This window comes from Buteo buteo, chromosome 17 (genome assembly GCF_964188355.1).
Source record: "Buteo buteo chromosome 17, bButBut1.hap1.1, whole genome shotgun sequence".
Classification (NCBI taxonomy): Eukaryota; Metazoa; Chordata; class Aves; order Accipitriformes; family Accipitridae; genus Buteo; species Buteo buteo.
Genome location: NC_134187.1, coordinates 23,002,954 through 23,019,164, shown reverse-complemented (window position 1 = coordinate 23,019,164; position 16,211 = coordinate 23,002,954). Strand labels below are relative to the sequence as shown.

At 41.3% G+C, this 16,211-nt stretch overlaps 1 protein-coding gene across 5 annotated transcripts in view; it reads right to left on the bottom strand.

The window, feature by feature from the left end:
• Positions 1–16,211, bottom strand: part of ARHGEF10 (Rho guanine nucleotide exchange factor 10) — a 117,394-nt gene that overhangs the window by 45,702 nt on the left and 55,481 nt on the right. For all 5 annotated transcript variants that reach the window (XM_075049252.1, XM_075049250.1, XM_075049253.1 and 2 more), the window contains 2 exons: positions 14,457–14,602; positions 10,718–10,893 (listed from right to left, as the gene is read on the bottom strand). In XM_075049252.1, coding sequence (XP_074905353.1) covers positions 10,718–10,893; positions 14,457–14,602 — 322 coding nt within the window. The remainder of the gene's footprint in view (positions 1–10,717; positions 10,894–14,456; positions 14,603–16,211) is intronic.

Below are 16,211 nucleotides of genomic sequence, written 5' to 3'. Positions count from 1 at the left end.
TCCCACTGCTCAGTTTAAGATGTCCACCTTTAGGAAGGACAAGAACAGAAACTGTTTGAGAGACAACATTATACCTGAAGTAAAATACTTCCCTGTTCTCTGAAGATCTTGATAATTAATTTAAAGAAGGAAAAGCAGAAACCATTAATAAGGCCCAAGATTCAATTACTGCAGTTGAGGAATTCTTCCCCTATACTTGGTACTGGATCCTGCTCCTACAGATCCACTGGTGCGCAAAACACAGGTGACAAACACTTTACAGTTGCTCTGGGGAAGAGAACTTGTCAAATAGAGGAAAAACATTCTCCCTGAGGACGTCTAGTGGAACCAATTTTCTCAATGCAAGTAGAAAAGGAGACCTTTATGTGGCATTTTCATATACAAGTGATGTATTTCAGCAATGGATAAACAGAGCTGGCAAAAAGATTATGAATTTTGGGAATACCAAGAACATTGTCATTCATTTAGCAGTTGATACTGATGCCCATTGTTAAGTATTGTTCTCTTTCCCTTTACAAAACCCTTTGCACCAGAACACCTAGCTTTTGCTGGAAGGCCAGCGAGGAGGATGCCTTGCTGCACTGAAACCTTCTCTTGCACAGAACTTGACAAATCCAAGCTCCAGCTATACACAAGGAAGGCACCTCCGTACCTCTGATCCCTTCTGCCTAGAAATTCTGTATGAGCGTTAAAGCTGGTGACAAAGCAAATGAGATTTTATTTTTAGATGCTGAACTTCAAGCTTCCTGCAGGTTATGTTATGTAAGCAAAGCCCTTGACAGCTCCCCCAGCGCCACCCTCCTCCTATTTGTGTCTTTCCACTTGCTCACTCATGCTGCTCCTGTTTCCATAGACACCCCACAGAAGTATGTGGGTGGGTTATGTTTTCTCATTTCTCCTTTATGAGAGCACTTTAACAGCCAATTGGAATGTCACTAAAATAATAAAAAAGTAGTCTTCTGAATCCAAAATCCTGGTTTAAGACCTAAACAAGCCCACAGGTCAATTTAAAGTTCATAAGAGAAAAGCAGGCTTTCTGCCTTACCCCTGTTTGCTCTTTCATGACAAATCCAACTCATGATCTCCATAGCTGCATGCTCCTGAAAACTCTCAGCCACCGTAGCTTAACTGTAGCTCACCTGAGCTCATTATACTCTCAGGTCCAAACTACACAAATATTTAGAGAGTGGTATCAGTCTCCAGGTTTGGAAATTGAAGCAAATGGGAAATCAGGAATGATCTTGGAAAACAAGAGCTTAGTTGGCAGCCATCAATGAAAAGCTGAGCAGCTACTCTCATGTAGCTTTACAGCATAATCCTATATTAGGTTTAGTAACCTAGTGCAGAAAGAAGCAGCACAAACTCATACATAGTATTCAGTGATAAGCGATAACCCCCTGAGATTACTAGAACACAAACTATTAAATTCGGGCATGAGGTAAGCAAGCCTAATTACCAATACAGTCAGGACCCATCAACATCATCAACCAACATGAAGAGCATTATCATTATTCAGTCTAATGATACTTTAATCATGTAAGCACCTAAAGGTAATCTTTACGAGCTTAATTATTGAATCTGATAACCTGAGCCTCTGAAACTATTTAATGTATTTATTCTCACTGCCATGCAAGACAGGGGAGATCTTCAAGTCCTAATCACAAAGAACCAAATACCATATGCCACCCAGTACACATAGAGCAGAGCTGGGAAACAGAGCTCCCATGTCTCAACTCTGACAAAGTACTTTTAACATGCTTCACCTCCCTGTCAGATGTTAATACCTTGCTCTCAACTGCTAATTACATGAATGCTGAGACCTGGCTTGCTATATGCTCATTGTATCAGATCTGAACACCAAAGAAACAGGTTGCACAAAAACTATAGTCCAACCACAAAACTGCTTATTCACACAGCTTGAGCAATGCGAAGATAAAATCAACAGCTTGCAACAGCAAATACTGAGTAAGGTATTAAATCCATAATGCTATACAATTTATGAGTAAAATTATGCAAGAACACCAAGGAAACGCAAAGCCTCTTGAGATGGTGAGAAGTAGCTCGTACACTGAGAGCATGGCTTCAGGATTATATTAAACTCCAGCTAATCCTGACCGCACAGGGCATTTCAGAGATAAAATGCCATAAATATTCTTCCTGCTGACAGAAGCAGCTGTGCTGTGCCAGAGAAGAAGGAGGAAGCAAAAGCAGTGGGAAACAAGGAGAAACACCAGAGCCCCAATACTCTGACAAGTGTGGACCCCACAGCCCAGCTCCTCAACATCACACTAGCCGGGAAAACAGTCCGGTGTCTTCCTGGGCTGCGTCCTGACCACAGGTACGGACCAGAGGAACTCCCGTTTCTGGCTCTGCTCCCACAAGGAAGGAAAACCCTGGAAGCAAAGAGACTTTAGAGTGAAAGAAAAGAGCTGCCATGGCCCTTTCCTCTCACAGGTCCTGAAGCAGAAGGCTGAGGGGAGCATGGACCTGGAAGCCCCTGCCCTCCTAAGGAGGGAGACGGGCCACAGAGGACCTCTGGGCTGTGCCTGCATGGGCACGAAGGGTGAGAGAGGAACTGGATGTGAGAAGGTAAACACCGACATAAACAGGCAGTGAAAGTACACATGTGAAGGCGTTCAAATGATTAGAGTACTGCAGGGATCTCAAGACAGGTCTGCAGGTGATTGTAAACTGGCCAAGCTGCCAGGTTTACGCTGGAGTTCCCACCAGACTACCTATAACATTATTTTACTCATCATTTTATTACTCTGTGTCAAGACGCAGATGAGACCCCTGGCAACAGTGAAAAAGGTTTATAGGAGGTGAACATCAAGCTCTATAACCACTATAATGAATACAAAAGGCAAAGAGAAGAATCTCATCCTAAGTGGGTGAGACAAATATATAACACCTAATTTATTCTACACCTAATCCACCAGATAGAAACATGTATCTGCTTAACAAGTGAACTATTTAATGTCACTCTGTTTGCTCAGCTTAACAGACTGTTTGGAGTTCGATTTATTTAAAAACTCTGGTCTTTTGTTTGCGTATGTATTGGCTTTGTGCAGCAAGGTTTTGGTAGCGGGGGGGGGGTTACAGGGGTGGCTTCTGTGAGAAGCTGCTGGAAGCTTCCCCTGTGTCCGACAGAGTCAATGCCAGCTGGCTCTAAGATGGACCGGCCGCTGGCCAAGGCTGAGCCCATCAGCAACGGTGGCAGCGCCTCTGGGAGAACAGAGTTAAGAAGGGGAAAAAAAACCCCCTTGTACAACTGCAATTGCAGCCAGAGAGAGAAGTGAGAACATGTAAGAGAAACAACCCCACAGACCCCCAGGTCAGTGAAGGAGGAGGAGGAGATGTTCCAGGCACCGTAGCAGAGATTCCCCTGCAGCCCGTGGTGATGAAGACCCTGGTGAGGCAGGCTGTCCCCCTGCAGCCCAGGGAGGTCCACGGTGGAGCAGATCTCCACCTGCAGCCCGGGGAGGACCCCACGCCAGAGCAGGTGGGTTCCCGAAGGAGGCTGTGACCCCGTGGGAAGCCCGGGCTGGAGCAGGCTCCTGGCAGGACCTGTGGCCCTGTGGAGAGAGGAGCCCACGCTGGAGCAGGTTTTCTGGCAGGACTTGTGACCCTGCGGGGGACCCATGCTGGAGCAGGCTGTGCCTGAAGGACTGCAGCCCAGGGAAGGGACCCATGTTGGAGAAGTTCGTGGAGGACTGTCTCCCGTGGGTGGGACCCCACGCTGGAGCAGGGGAAGAGTGTGATGAGTCCTGCCCCTGAGGAGGATGAAGCGGCAGAAAATAACGTGTGATGAACTGACCGTAAACCCCATCCCCGTCCCCCTGTGCCGCTGGGGGGGGGGGGGTTGGTAGAGAATCCAGGAGTGAAGCTGTGCCCAGGAAGAAGGGAGGGGTGGAGGGAAGGTGTTCTGAGATTTGGTTTTATTTCTCATTACCCTACTCTGGTTGATTTGTAATAAATTAAATTAATTTTCCTCAAGTCAAGTCTGTTTTGCCCATGATGGTAATTGGTGAGTGATCTCTCCTGTCCTCATCTCGACCCACAAGCCCTTTGTTATATTTTCTCTCCCCTGTCCAGCTGAGGAGGGGAGTGATAGAACGGCTTTGGTGGACACCTGGCATCCAGCCAGGGTCAACCCACCACAGCATGTATCAATGATAGTTTACATTTATGAGCTTATTACATCTCCCTTAGTGTAGAATATTATTTTCAATAGTTTTAAAATACAGATTTACATTATTACTCTATAGAAATTTCACAGAGATGAAAGTTAGTTCAACTAGCAATTCATGCCACGTCATCCTTTTTAAAACCTTATCACCAAATGCTAGAGTTGATATGCCACTTAATATTTAGTGTTGCTTACTGTGGACATTGTATGATAACTGTCCAGCCTTAAAGTGATGATAAAGGTGACTTTTTTTCTCCTTCCCCAATTCTATATTTCTATTAGACAAACCAGCAAAAAGCAGCTTTAATGGCAATAGCTATCACAGCAGCACCATTTCTGGTTTTGGGAAAAGCTGTCCTTCCACTGAGCAAGACATCGACAGAAACACAAGTGCAAACTGTAGCCCATTCAACATCCCTACCTGTTTCCCTGGCAACACTCAGAGACCTACATGAAGTGACTGCATCAAGCAGAAGAAAACTCAGAAGAGAGGAATCATGCTTGCACTTCAGTGTTGTGTCACTACTACATTTGACAATTAACAAAACCCACAGAGATCAAAACCACAGGCGAGCAGAAACAGAGTACAAAGTATCCCTGGAAGTATGACCAGGAAATGAGATAAGCCATGGTTTAGCAGTGCTGAGGTTTGATCTCAGTTACCAACTGTAAACCTGTGAAACAAAAAAATAACACAAAAATACAGCCATAGACGTAAAAGTGGTAACTTGTTTTTTTCATTTTACTGTTATCTCCTACGCTCATCACTGCCTGATATATAGTACAGATGAGTCTTGCTCATTTTCTCGTTCAGCCTTTAGCCATATGGCTCAAATTAAATGGTTCTTTACTTAAGTAATAGGCTATGTTGTGTATGGCTCCTAATCAACATGATCAGCAGAACACTGCTGACAGGCACCGGTTTCCCACCCAGGAACGGCAGGATGCTTAGCCCTCTCCCTTTGCTTCTACAGAGTCTCTGTAGTCTGGTCTTCTTGAATAAAATTGCTGTGAAAAACTTTTACAGCTCACCCTTTTCGTTCTTGGGAATCAGAGAACAGACAACTCGGGGTAGTGGCTGTCGCAGCAGCACCAAACACATTTTGTCTTGGCACAGAAACCACACTTCATGACCCATCAACAGTTCGCCTAAAGTGCTGCAAACTTGTAATAACAAGTGTCAGGAGTCTGAGAAACTGAAACTCTGGCCAGTATATTTGACCTTTGCTCCTATATTCCCATTTAAAAAGCAGTGAAATACCTGTATTTTCAGTGATTTTATGTATAGATGGATGACTTGCAAGTGAAGGTTGACTTCTGATTCTTCTAGAGGGGAATCTAAGTACATTTTGGTAAGTCACAGATTTGGCTTTAACTATACTTTTTGTATTTTATATATGACATATTAAAACCCAAGTTGTATTCATTGCTCTTTCACCCATCCTCTTTTTTATCAGAAGAGTACAGGCAGCATTTTAACTTTCTTGGTGTCCTCTTTCCATGAATTCAGTCCAACTTCTTACCCATTTTGACTAAATAATTCACTTGTATATAGCTATGCAGTAAACTTCCTCAAAAGGAAACGAAAAAAATAATCTCTAATAGACCAAAAAACAAGGAAATAGCCAGCAGATAAATCCTTTCAACTACTAAAAGATAATTCAGGATAAAGTAGCATATATTAGCTAAAAAGATAACATCAGAACAAATGTGTTAATTACGTTAGATGCTTACAGCATCTAAAATAACAAGTAAAGACAGAAAAGTCACCAAAAAAAAAGTTAGCAATAATGTAGTACTTGAATAGTCAGTGATTACTCTCTCAATTCCTCTGTGAGATAACATGATTATCAAAGATACCAATTTACCTGTGGGCATGTTTGAAGTGATCTGTGGCCCCCATTAGACCCCCTCTGGACACATTAGATGTCTGAGGTCGTCTGAGTGCCTAGGGCTCCTACCCAGACCACAGCATATTTTCTAGGTGAGGAAAGTGAGGTACAGAAGTAGCAAGACACCCACAAACTTAAAAGCAAGCCCACAACAGAGCAAACACTAAAATTTAGGAGACCTTAAGCTTGATGTTAATTTCCCTGGGTCTATAACAAACAGGTTACCTATAGGTATCTTGGAAAAAAAACAAAAGAGAAAAAGAAAGGAAAACAAAACCAAACCAATATCCCAGATGTGAACGCTGAATCCATTACTTTCAGTAGTTCACAGACAGACAGAGGAGGTGAAATCAATGCATGTATCAACACAACTGTGTGGAAGAAGAGAATTTACTAGAAGACATATAATTAAGGACAGTGTCTCCTTTTGAGCTTTTCAACCATTTATAACCCAGGTTCATTCCCCCATATTACATAATACTTTTGCTAAGTTCTTTTTCGGTCTTGAATCACAGTTCCTGTTTCATAGAATCACAGAGTGGTTTAGGTTGGAAGGGTCCTCTAAAGGTCATCTAGTCCAACCCCCCCTGCAATGAGCAGGGACATCTTCAACTTGATCAGGCTGCTCAGAGCCCCGTCCAACCTGACCTTAAATGTGTCCAGGGATGGGGCATCTATCACCTCTCTGGGCAACCTGTGCCAGGGTTTCACCACCCTCACTGTAAAAAACTTCTTCCTTATATCTAGTCTGAATCTACCCTCTTTTAGTTTAAAACCATTACCCCTTGTCCTATTGCTACAGGCCCTACTAAAAGACTTTCTACTTCTCAACCTCACCTACCATTATAGTAGTTTTTATATCTTGCCATAGAATCAAGTCAAATGCCCCCATAACCACCTAAAACATGCTTCAAACACTTCTTGCTGAACTCCATCACACAATTCTTCCAGCACAAGTAAATCAAAACCAAGAATATACAACTTCCTGTTCATGCTGAAAATATTCCTCTTTTCCTATATTAAATTCAACTTTTTAGTATTATGAATGTGTGTGTGCTTCTGCACATGGATCAGTTGGGAAAGAGAGAACAGCAGCAATAGCCTACCAGAAACAGTATGTGGATTTACTACAGAAAAACTTTATCTTGCATCTTTCTGCAAATGGTTCTCCAAAAGAAAATGAACACATCAGGCATCTTGGGAACACAGGGTTAAGATAACTACTTCCACAGGAATCATCCAGTTGGGATGCCAGAGATTCATACTCACAGACCTTGAAGAAAGACTAACTCTAATACATGAAACAGAACTTCACCTGATTTGCTGAGAGAAATGCAATCTGATAAACATGCTATTTTTTCCTGAAGACTGAGAATGTGAAATGTTTTCTGCTTTAAATATCATTACAGGAAGCAAACACAAGTTATAATTGCACTCCACTAGGAAACAATATTAGAACCATACAAATAAAGGACTCCGCCTTCTCCATATTCGTAACTAAAAACTCATCGTCTACTTTTGGTACTAGGGGAGAACAACAGGAATAAGGCAAAAGCACATCAAGGACAGAAGCAGCGTAGCAGAATACACTGCAGGAAAATTTTCCTGCTTTCCCCCCAACACCCTCAGGCAATACAGTTTCCACTGCCAAAAGCCAAAGGGCTTAAAAAAAAAAAGATATGAACCTAACAACCGCTAAATATGTTCTCCTCTGGAATTCAGAGACAAAAGACTGGTATGCAAAGCAGAACTGGGTAGAAGACTGCAAACTGATGATTTTGCCAAGTGAAAACCAAGTTCATGCAGCCCTTACTTTCCACCTTAGAACAGTACTAAAGCATGCCCTTGATTTATACACACTCATAAAACCTTTCAACCTTTCAGCAGTTGTATATTACAGCCTGTACGAGAAGAATTCAAACTCAGCTATTAACTTCTCTGTAGCACCCAAAGTAAAGTTTGCATCTTTAAACTATGCTATCTTTTCTTGCAGCTGAAAGCACCAATTGCATTTAGCCAATAATAAATAGTGAGTTGCCTCCTCATAAAAAGGATTTCGGTGGAGTAAAAAGTGCCATCATAAAAGAAATGTAACTAATAACCAGTAATCCTCACAAAGACACAGCCAGAATCCATCAAGAAACCTTGCTAGTCACAGCAGTAAAGTGAAAATACCAACCTTACAGAGGTCAAGTACTTTAACCTGGTGTGCTACAGATACAAACCAACTTTTCTTAGTCCTCCAGAAATGGAAGAGGTGACCCCCCTACTAGTTAATGCTTTTACACAGAATCATCATTATTCTTTCTCTCTCTAGTTCCCACCAACTGGAAATGAGAGCTGCAAATGAGGTCTGAGACATGGTTCTATGTCATGGAAGCAGGATTTTGCCTGCACCATCCCAAATTGTTGATCATTAGATGTTATTAAAACCACATACTATGAAGGCACTGGGATTTCACCACAGCACTTCCCTGGTATACTTTGAAAACAGAGGGAAACATAAAGTTATGTTACGATGACTGTGAAGTAATGCAGTTTCAGGCAGAGAACGACAGCATTTTGCTGGTAGTGCTCTGCAATTTGTGGTAAATACCCAACGGTCTCACCAACAATGCGATACTACCATGGTAAAGATTGGGTCATCATCAACTATAAAGTGCAGCATCTTGGTAGGTGCAAATAAACAAGCAACAGCGAACCATTACATAAAGCCTTACAAGTCCTTTCCCTCTGCAAGCAGGCCGTACTTTCTAAGCTGCTGTAATCTTCAGCAGCCAAGACAACTGGAACTAAGGGGCAACTCTACAGAATAACTAACACAAGTGTGTATTCAAACTTGTCTATACAGGCCAATATGGACAAGTCTGCATTCAGAGTAACAGCTAGCACAGACATAGCAGTATATGCAAACAGTAAGGCTACGCTCTTCCTCTTTCATAATTGGTTATATTCAACTTAGTTGGATCATTTGGCAGAAATGTTTGATTAAAGCTGAGGGAAGATTTATTCATTTGTATAACCAGTATCCTTCATATCCTTTTTAATTCTTATCTTTTGATCCCTTTTATTAGGAGAAGACTGAATTAATACAACGATCAGAGCTTACTAAGAGAACAATTAGTTCAGCTCATCTTTTACCTATTGAGTACCACTTAACCTGAAGGTTGAGACTACAAATGATGTACAAAGTAATTTCATTTTTTTGTGATATTGTCACCAAACATCACAAAGCTGAGAAACCTCAAAGCCAAGAGGTTCAAGTAGGTTCTACAGGACTGTTTGGGTGAGAGTTTTTCTTTCTCCCCTCATGCTCCACTTCCCCATCTGATCTTGCTGACAAGGCTAGGATTTGATCTGATCGGCTGTAAAGCTGCTGCACAAAGTCGCAGTAGGAATATTCAACAAGCTGTTCCTCCCATACTAACCTACGAGAGGGACTCCCAGTTCTAAGTAATACACTCCCTTATATACACTCCCCTCAGGGTCATGCATACAGCAGCTGGTAAATGATAATATAAGAGCTTTAATCTCATTGTCTAAGTAGCCCATTAATGCTTAAAAGGAGTTTGAAGTCATCCTTGAAATTGAGATGTAAGTACCTATAAAAATTTTCTGTGGCTATGTACAAAGAGAGGAGCAAGAAGACCTGACAATAACCATGCTGGAGAATATGGGGGGTATTAAATGCTGTAGCTGTACCTCAGATCATTCTGAAGTGTAACATTTATGCCTCCTTACAGCACAACTGTGGGAAAATTCAAGAGGCCAAGGGTGCAATATTAAATAAGTGTAGCATGAAATAATGCCTAGGAGCTAGCACTGAAATTTGTGTAAATTATAGTCCATTAATAGGGATCACAATCTAGACATATTAAACGCACTTAAAAATACAGTGTTTAGGTAAAATATAGAATATAAAAATAACTCAATGTATATGAAAGGCTTGCTACTGAGTAAACTCTTGAAATTCATACATCTCTTGAGGGTAGTTGGCAGGCTTGCAGGAGGGATTAACAAGCAGAGAAAGAACTTGCAAGCTTCAGAGCTTGAGGTCATTTTTGGAGACAGGCTAGGAGGAAATTACCTATTGGCATATTGTTTCAAAAACATTCATTAAAATTAAAATTGAAGTTTGTTTCTGAAGCACTTGTTACTATGTTTGAAGGGTAGGATACTACGGACTGGAGAGAAGTAATTTCTACCCTGCAGTAACCACTTGTGTCCAGACTCTTACTCCACAGCAACAGGGTGGCTGGTCATTTTTATTGAGAGAAAATTCCTTGCTTTAACTATGGGATAAAGAACATATGCACTAACAGCTACCATGGGACAGATGGCACACCACACCAAAACAACCTTTTTGCATGCCCACACACATTCATGCTTTAAAACTCTTTATGCCTTCATGCGTAAAACTCTAAATTAGGACAAACAGAAGCAATTCATGTTGCAAGGCAGGAGACTGGCTATCACTTTATGGATTCTCAGTTTCCAAAGAAAGATGTTGTATTACTGTTCATGTTACAGAAGTCTTCATGCACAAAATGCTATCCTTTGTTCTCAGAAGCCCACTGAAATCAAATATGGGTTTTAACAAAAAAGTTTGTAAAAGTCAGTAACTCCCATCACTTACTTGGCTTAGAGTTAATGACGACATTTTCAGCAGAGTGCTGGGGTGGAAACCTGCAGTTCTCTCCTTGGCCCTCACTGCTGCCATACTCTATGACTTCCACTTGTCCCAGCGGTACGCTCCACTTCAATAAATACCTCTGGCCAGTTGTCATGGTGCCACTGCTTTCATAGGAAGAGCTGGAAGATGCACAAATTATTGCTGTGACAAGCAACTATGTTTCAAGGCATTGTATTTATTATTTTAGCTTCTGAAATCTGCTGTTTATCAGTCTCAGTACTGTGCACAACTTGAAACAAATACATGCATCAGGCTGACTTTTGTGACTGACCTTTCCCGGAGTGAAAAGAGCAGCTATGCAGGTGCAGATAATCTTGTTTACAAACAGCACAGGACTGCCAACAACAGTCCCTACATTTCTATAACGAAACATAAATGACCATCTTTTAAGATCAATGTGCATTTTGACATCCTAATACATGTGCTTAGGATGATACTTTGGCTCCATGTTTTCCTAATTCTTTCAAAACAGTGCTCAAAAGAAGTAACTGCTACATTTAGGGAAGTATGGATGATGGGACCTTTGAAAGACTACCAGCAGCAGGAAGGGCAACGTAACCTCCCAAGGGCTGACAAGCTAACATTTCTGCTGAGCCCCACAGCCCAGGACGTTCTTTACAGCAGACCTTGGCAACTGCTGTGGCTTCTGAGAACGCTCCCGCGAGCTGCTGCTAAAGGAAGTGTGTATCACAACAGGCATTTCAGAGGAAAGAGCACGCTGAGGAAGCTCACCTGGAATAGAAATGGCATTAATACTCCTTTCCCTTTGTTTCCTCCATTCCCTTATTCACATTCAAGCATATATAATAAACATTTATTAAAAAGGACAAAAGATATGTTAAAGTGAACAAAAAAGGTTTATTTCACAGAAAACATGACTGAAATCAGGAGTTAAATGCTTGGGAGAAAACAGCAAAATGCATTTACTGCGAACAGTATCTGAAGGCTGATGTTAGCTAGTCAGCTACCTATTCACAACACAGCCATGTTTTTGTTTCAATGAAGAGGCAAGTATGAACAAAACCCACAAGTGCCACAGCTTAAGTAAATATTTATCAACTCTTGATCTAGTTCAGAAGAAAGAAAACAACACTAGGCAGGACACAGCTGTTTAGTCGCTAGGGATAGTATTCACCCTGTCCACCTGCTGCTTAAAAGTTAGGTCTCTGGTTCGAGCCGGTCATCTAGACGACATGTGAAAAAAAGACCTTCTGAGGGTCATGTACTCTGTACAAATACATGCCTTTTGCCAGTTATAGAAAATTGGTCTGGAACCAATGGTCCCCAGGCTCCTGGGACATCTGTTTCTGTAAAGGTTGGACAAAAGGTGGTTAAGAAACCATATCGCGCAGCTATATGTACTTGTAAAGCTTCTGAAGAAGTCTACAGCTCCAGGGTAAATCTGCAGGTGTGCATCTTGAAAACCACTGCTGTAACAGAAGCCTAGCTTAGGTAAAATGCCTCACTTCTCTACAGCTAAAATGAAGAGAAATAAAGCTCATCCTGTGTGAGCCAAACAAGCAAGTGGTACTTTCTATAGCATACTCTTATTGTCACGGTTTAACCCCAGCCGGCCACTAAGCACCACGCAGCCACTCGCTTACTGCCCCCCACACCCCACTGGGATGGGGCAGAGAATAATAATAAAAAAAAAAACAAAAAACAACCAAAGCCAAAAAAACCCCCCAAAAAATAAAATGGAAAACTTGTGGTTTGAGATAAAGACAGTTTAATAGGACAGAAAAAGAAAGGAAAATAATAATAGTAGTAGTAACAATAATAGAATATACAAAACAAGCGATGCACAATACAATTGCTCACCACCTGCTGACTAATGCCCAGCCATTCTTCAAGCCATGGTGTCCCCCTGCCAACTACCCCCGTTTATATACTGGACGTGATGTCAGATGGTATGGAATATCCCTTTGGCCAGTTGGGGTCAGCTCTCCTGGCTGTGTCCCCTCCCAACTTCTTGTGTCCCTTCAGCCTCCGCCAGTAGGGCAGTATGAGAAGCTGAAAAGTCCTTGACTTAGTATAAACTCTGCTTAGCAACAACTAAAACATCAGTGTGTTATCGTTATTCTCATCCTAAATCCAAAACACAGCACCATACCAGCTACTAGGAAGAAAATTAACTTTATTCCAGCTGAAACCAGGACACTTATTTTGAACAAAAACTTCTGGACTGGATACAGGTGTCATGTAAAATCTGGCAGATAATTTCCTTTAGTCCCTAACTATATTTTTCATGACAAAGGTAGTTCCTTCTGCAGTAAAAATCTAAGAGAGGTCCATGAAATCATGGAGGAATCCCAAATACACACACAGAGCTTGCAGGTGGACGCACGCACCACTGAACACACCCCAAAAAGTCACAAACCTTTTTTTTGCTAGTGAATAAAGCTAAAAGTGCAGTCAACTATTCTAAAAACCCCACTCTTATACAAATAAGCCGGTTGAAAAGTAAACCTTAACTGCTAGAGAAAACCGCAATTAAACTTTTTCAGAGTTAGCAAACCCCCAGGACACATGTATGCCCAACTACCATCTCAGAGAAGGTTGCTCAGAACCAGTTAATGCCCACGGGAACAACAGTGCTGTGATAACCAGAACTGTTGACAAAATAATGAACCCAGAGACTTGGCATAATCATGAACTTTTCACATGGAAAACGAAAACAGACTGCACATTGCCATTTCAGGGACAACTACAGAAAATCCAAGACAATGATGGTATAGAAGAAGATAAAGTATGAATGGTCAAAAGCAATTTTCTTGCAAACAACCATGAGAAAGTATCCAAGTGTTAATAAGAACCGAAGAATTTGTAAAGGAAAAGAATCACAGGATAATTGACATCAGCTTATTAATTTTCTGAAGTGCAGTTATTACATGGCACTTCTCACTCACTAACATAAGAGCAAGCATTCACATGATTACAAAAATATGTACTGTATTCACACTTTAGTAATAAACTAAGATATCAACTCATATTATGCTTAAGAAAAGCTGTTCTTGGAAGATTTTAATGGTCCACATTTTCTCTGTCAGAATGTACCATCGCATAAAGCAATTTATGACACAAGCAACATTTGAATGTGAGTGTGACCTTGGCATATACAGAGGTATAGTAACAGTAATAATTACAGCCAAATAAAACATAGAAGGCACTATGAAAAAATGCTTTCTTCAAAGCATCTCAGCGTTAATACTTCAGTGTTTGGTCTCAGAGATAAAAACCCTTCCCCAACTGGAACTTTGTTAGTGAGTTCCAGGTTTGTTGAGGCTACATGAATTAGCTTTGTGTTTTGTGGTTTTTTTTACAATTTGCAAATTGTGTCAAGTTACAGATTTTTGTGCGTGTGACAGTATGAATTTAAGGGAGAGAAAAAAATCCTACCTTGGCATGCCTGTGCTCCGCTAAACACTAATACACAGCAATAACTAGACACCACAGAGCATTTCTATCTGTAATCTCCAACTGATAGAATTTTCTTACAGATTTACTCTAGACCTTCCAAACATGAGCAGGCAATTTAGAGGACTGTAACAAAGGTAATTATCCATTTATTACGACTACTAGAAATTGTAAGCCATAGTAAAAACAATTAAAAAAAGTTTCAGTGTCATTTTTTCCAGCTGGAGCTTGAATGATCATTTAAAAAATATGAAGCAAGTCTTACCGAATATTTACTGTTGCACACATCAGCACATCATTTAACATGAAAAGTCGTCGTTCTTTGGTTTTGATAATTTCTCCTTTGTCATTGTAAACCGTCTCAACCATATCATCAGTCCGTATGAGGTATCTGTTTCCATTGCTGAGTAGCTAGATTTTAAAAACAATCAACATTGTGTATTATACATGGTACATCTAACATCCGGTGCAAAAAATGAAAGAAAATACAACAGGTTATCACTTGCCATCCTAGTACAAGTGTTTGCAGCTGGATTTGCCAAGTGAATGAAGCCTCTTTACTAATTTGCTTTTCATTTAGAGAAACAGTAACTTCTTCTGCTACCATTATGGCCTGCAGGGGTTTTTGGTCTTAAATATGGAATGTAATTGCTCGGAAAGTCTTCCACACTGATAAAGGTCCCCTAGCAAAAAAACCTGATAGCTTCCGCAATTTCTGAGGTTTCCTTCCCTCATCCCTTCTTTCGCAGCCCACTTAAGCGCCACGCATGGTTCCAGCTGTCCCACGGGGAGATTGGGGTGGGAGGAGGAGGAGTGCTCCCGCCTGCTCTGTCCACCTGGGCTCACACTGCTAGCTGAGGAGTGTGCCCAGTAGGTTGCCACAGACTGCGGAGAAGATGGTAATACGTGCAAGAGATTCATGGTGTGTAAGTTGCTCCTGCCGTTTGCCTTCAAGGGCCGAGGATCAGCACTGTTGTGCAAGCAAGCATCAACCCCTCACAGGTCAAACCCACCTCCGCAGTGGCCAAGAGAACAAAATGGTCCGTAACGCACTCCTTTCCTATCCACCCACCTCCGCCGCCTGTTTCACCCTGCCTGGCATTGCCCCAAAACTGTATGTGCAAATATTAACCCACAAGGCACGCAGGGCCCTATGTGATTTGGAGTGACTAACCACATATATATCAATTCATCCTGCCGGTGCATAACATACAAGATTTTACAGTTGATGTCAACTGACAAAAGGAAACCTGGACCAGCTCTTAAAAAGCATGTTCTGTGTCTGAAACTCCTTCAGCTATTTGTAGATGATTGGTAGCTGCTTCAATAGCAGGAGTATGAGAACTAGAAAAGAAAGTAAAATGCCTGAATCCATCTTCTAATGCACTTAGAATGGAAATATTGTTCCAGTATGACAATAAATTCAGTATCCCATTTCTGATAAATAGTTTAAAACAAGTATGTTGTGGTTGACTACTATTTCCCTAAAAACTATGCTTTTATGCATCACAAAAAAACCCCACTCCTTGCACTCCTTCAGCATGTCCCCATCACTCCATCCCAGAATGAGTCCAAAGTATAATCATCTGTAACTTCACAAAAGCAATAACTGAAGTATTTATGCCCCATCTTACGGGAAAGGAGGAACCACTTACGATGCAAATAAGACAAGCATACATATATCCACAGTACATACAGCAACTAACAAACTCAAATTAAGAAGAGTATTCCTTCATTCCTACTGAATGTATTCTACAGTTCTTTAAAGACATTTCTACTGTATGATCCAAACGCATTAATGAAATAGACTGGGATGTTCCTTAAAACAAGGAAGATGTTGGACACATTGAATAGCGCATCTTGAACTGCTCCACAGTTGGAAGCACTGCAACATAAGGAACTGGTTCCTTCCTTTATACAGGAGTAATTCCTCAGTTCTAGGATAAATTAAAAGTTGAATTTTCCCATGCAGAAGATGTGCATGAGACTTTACTATACAGCATTATTTCCTACACTGCCA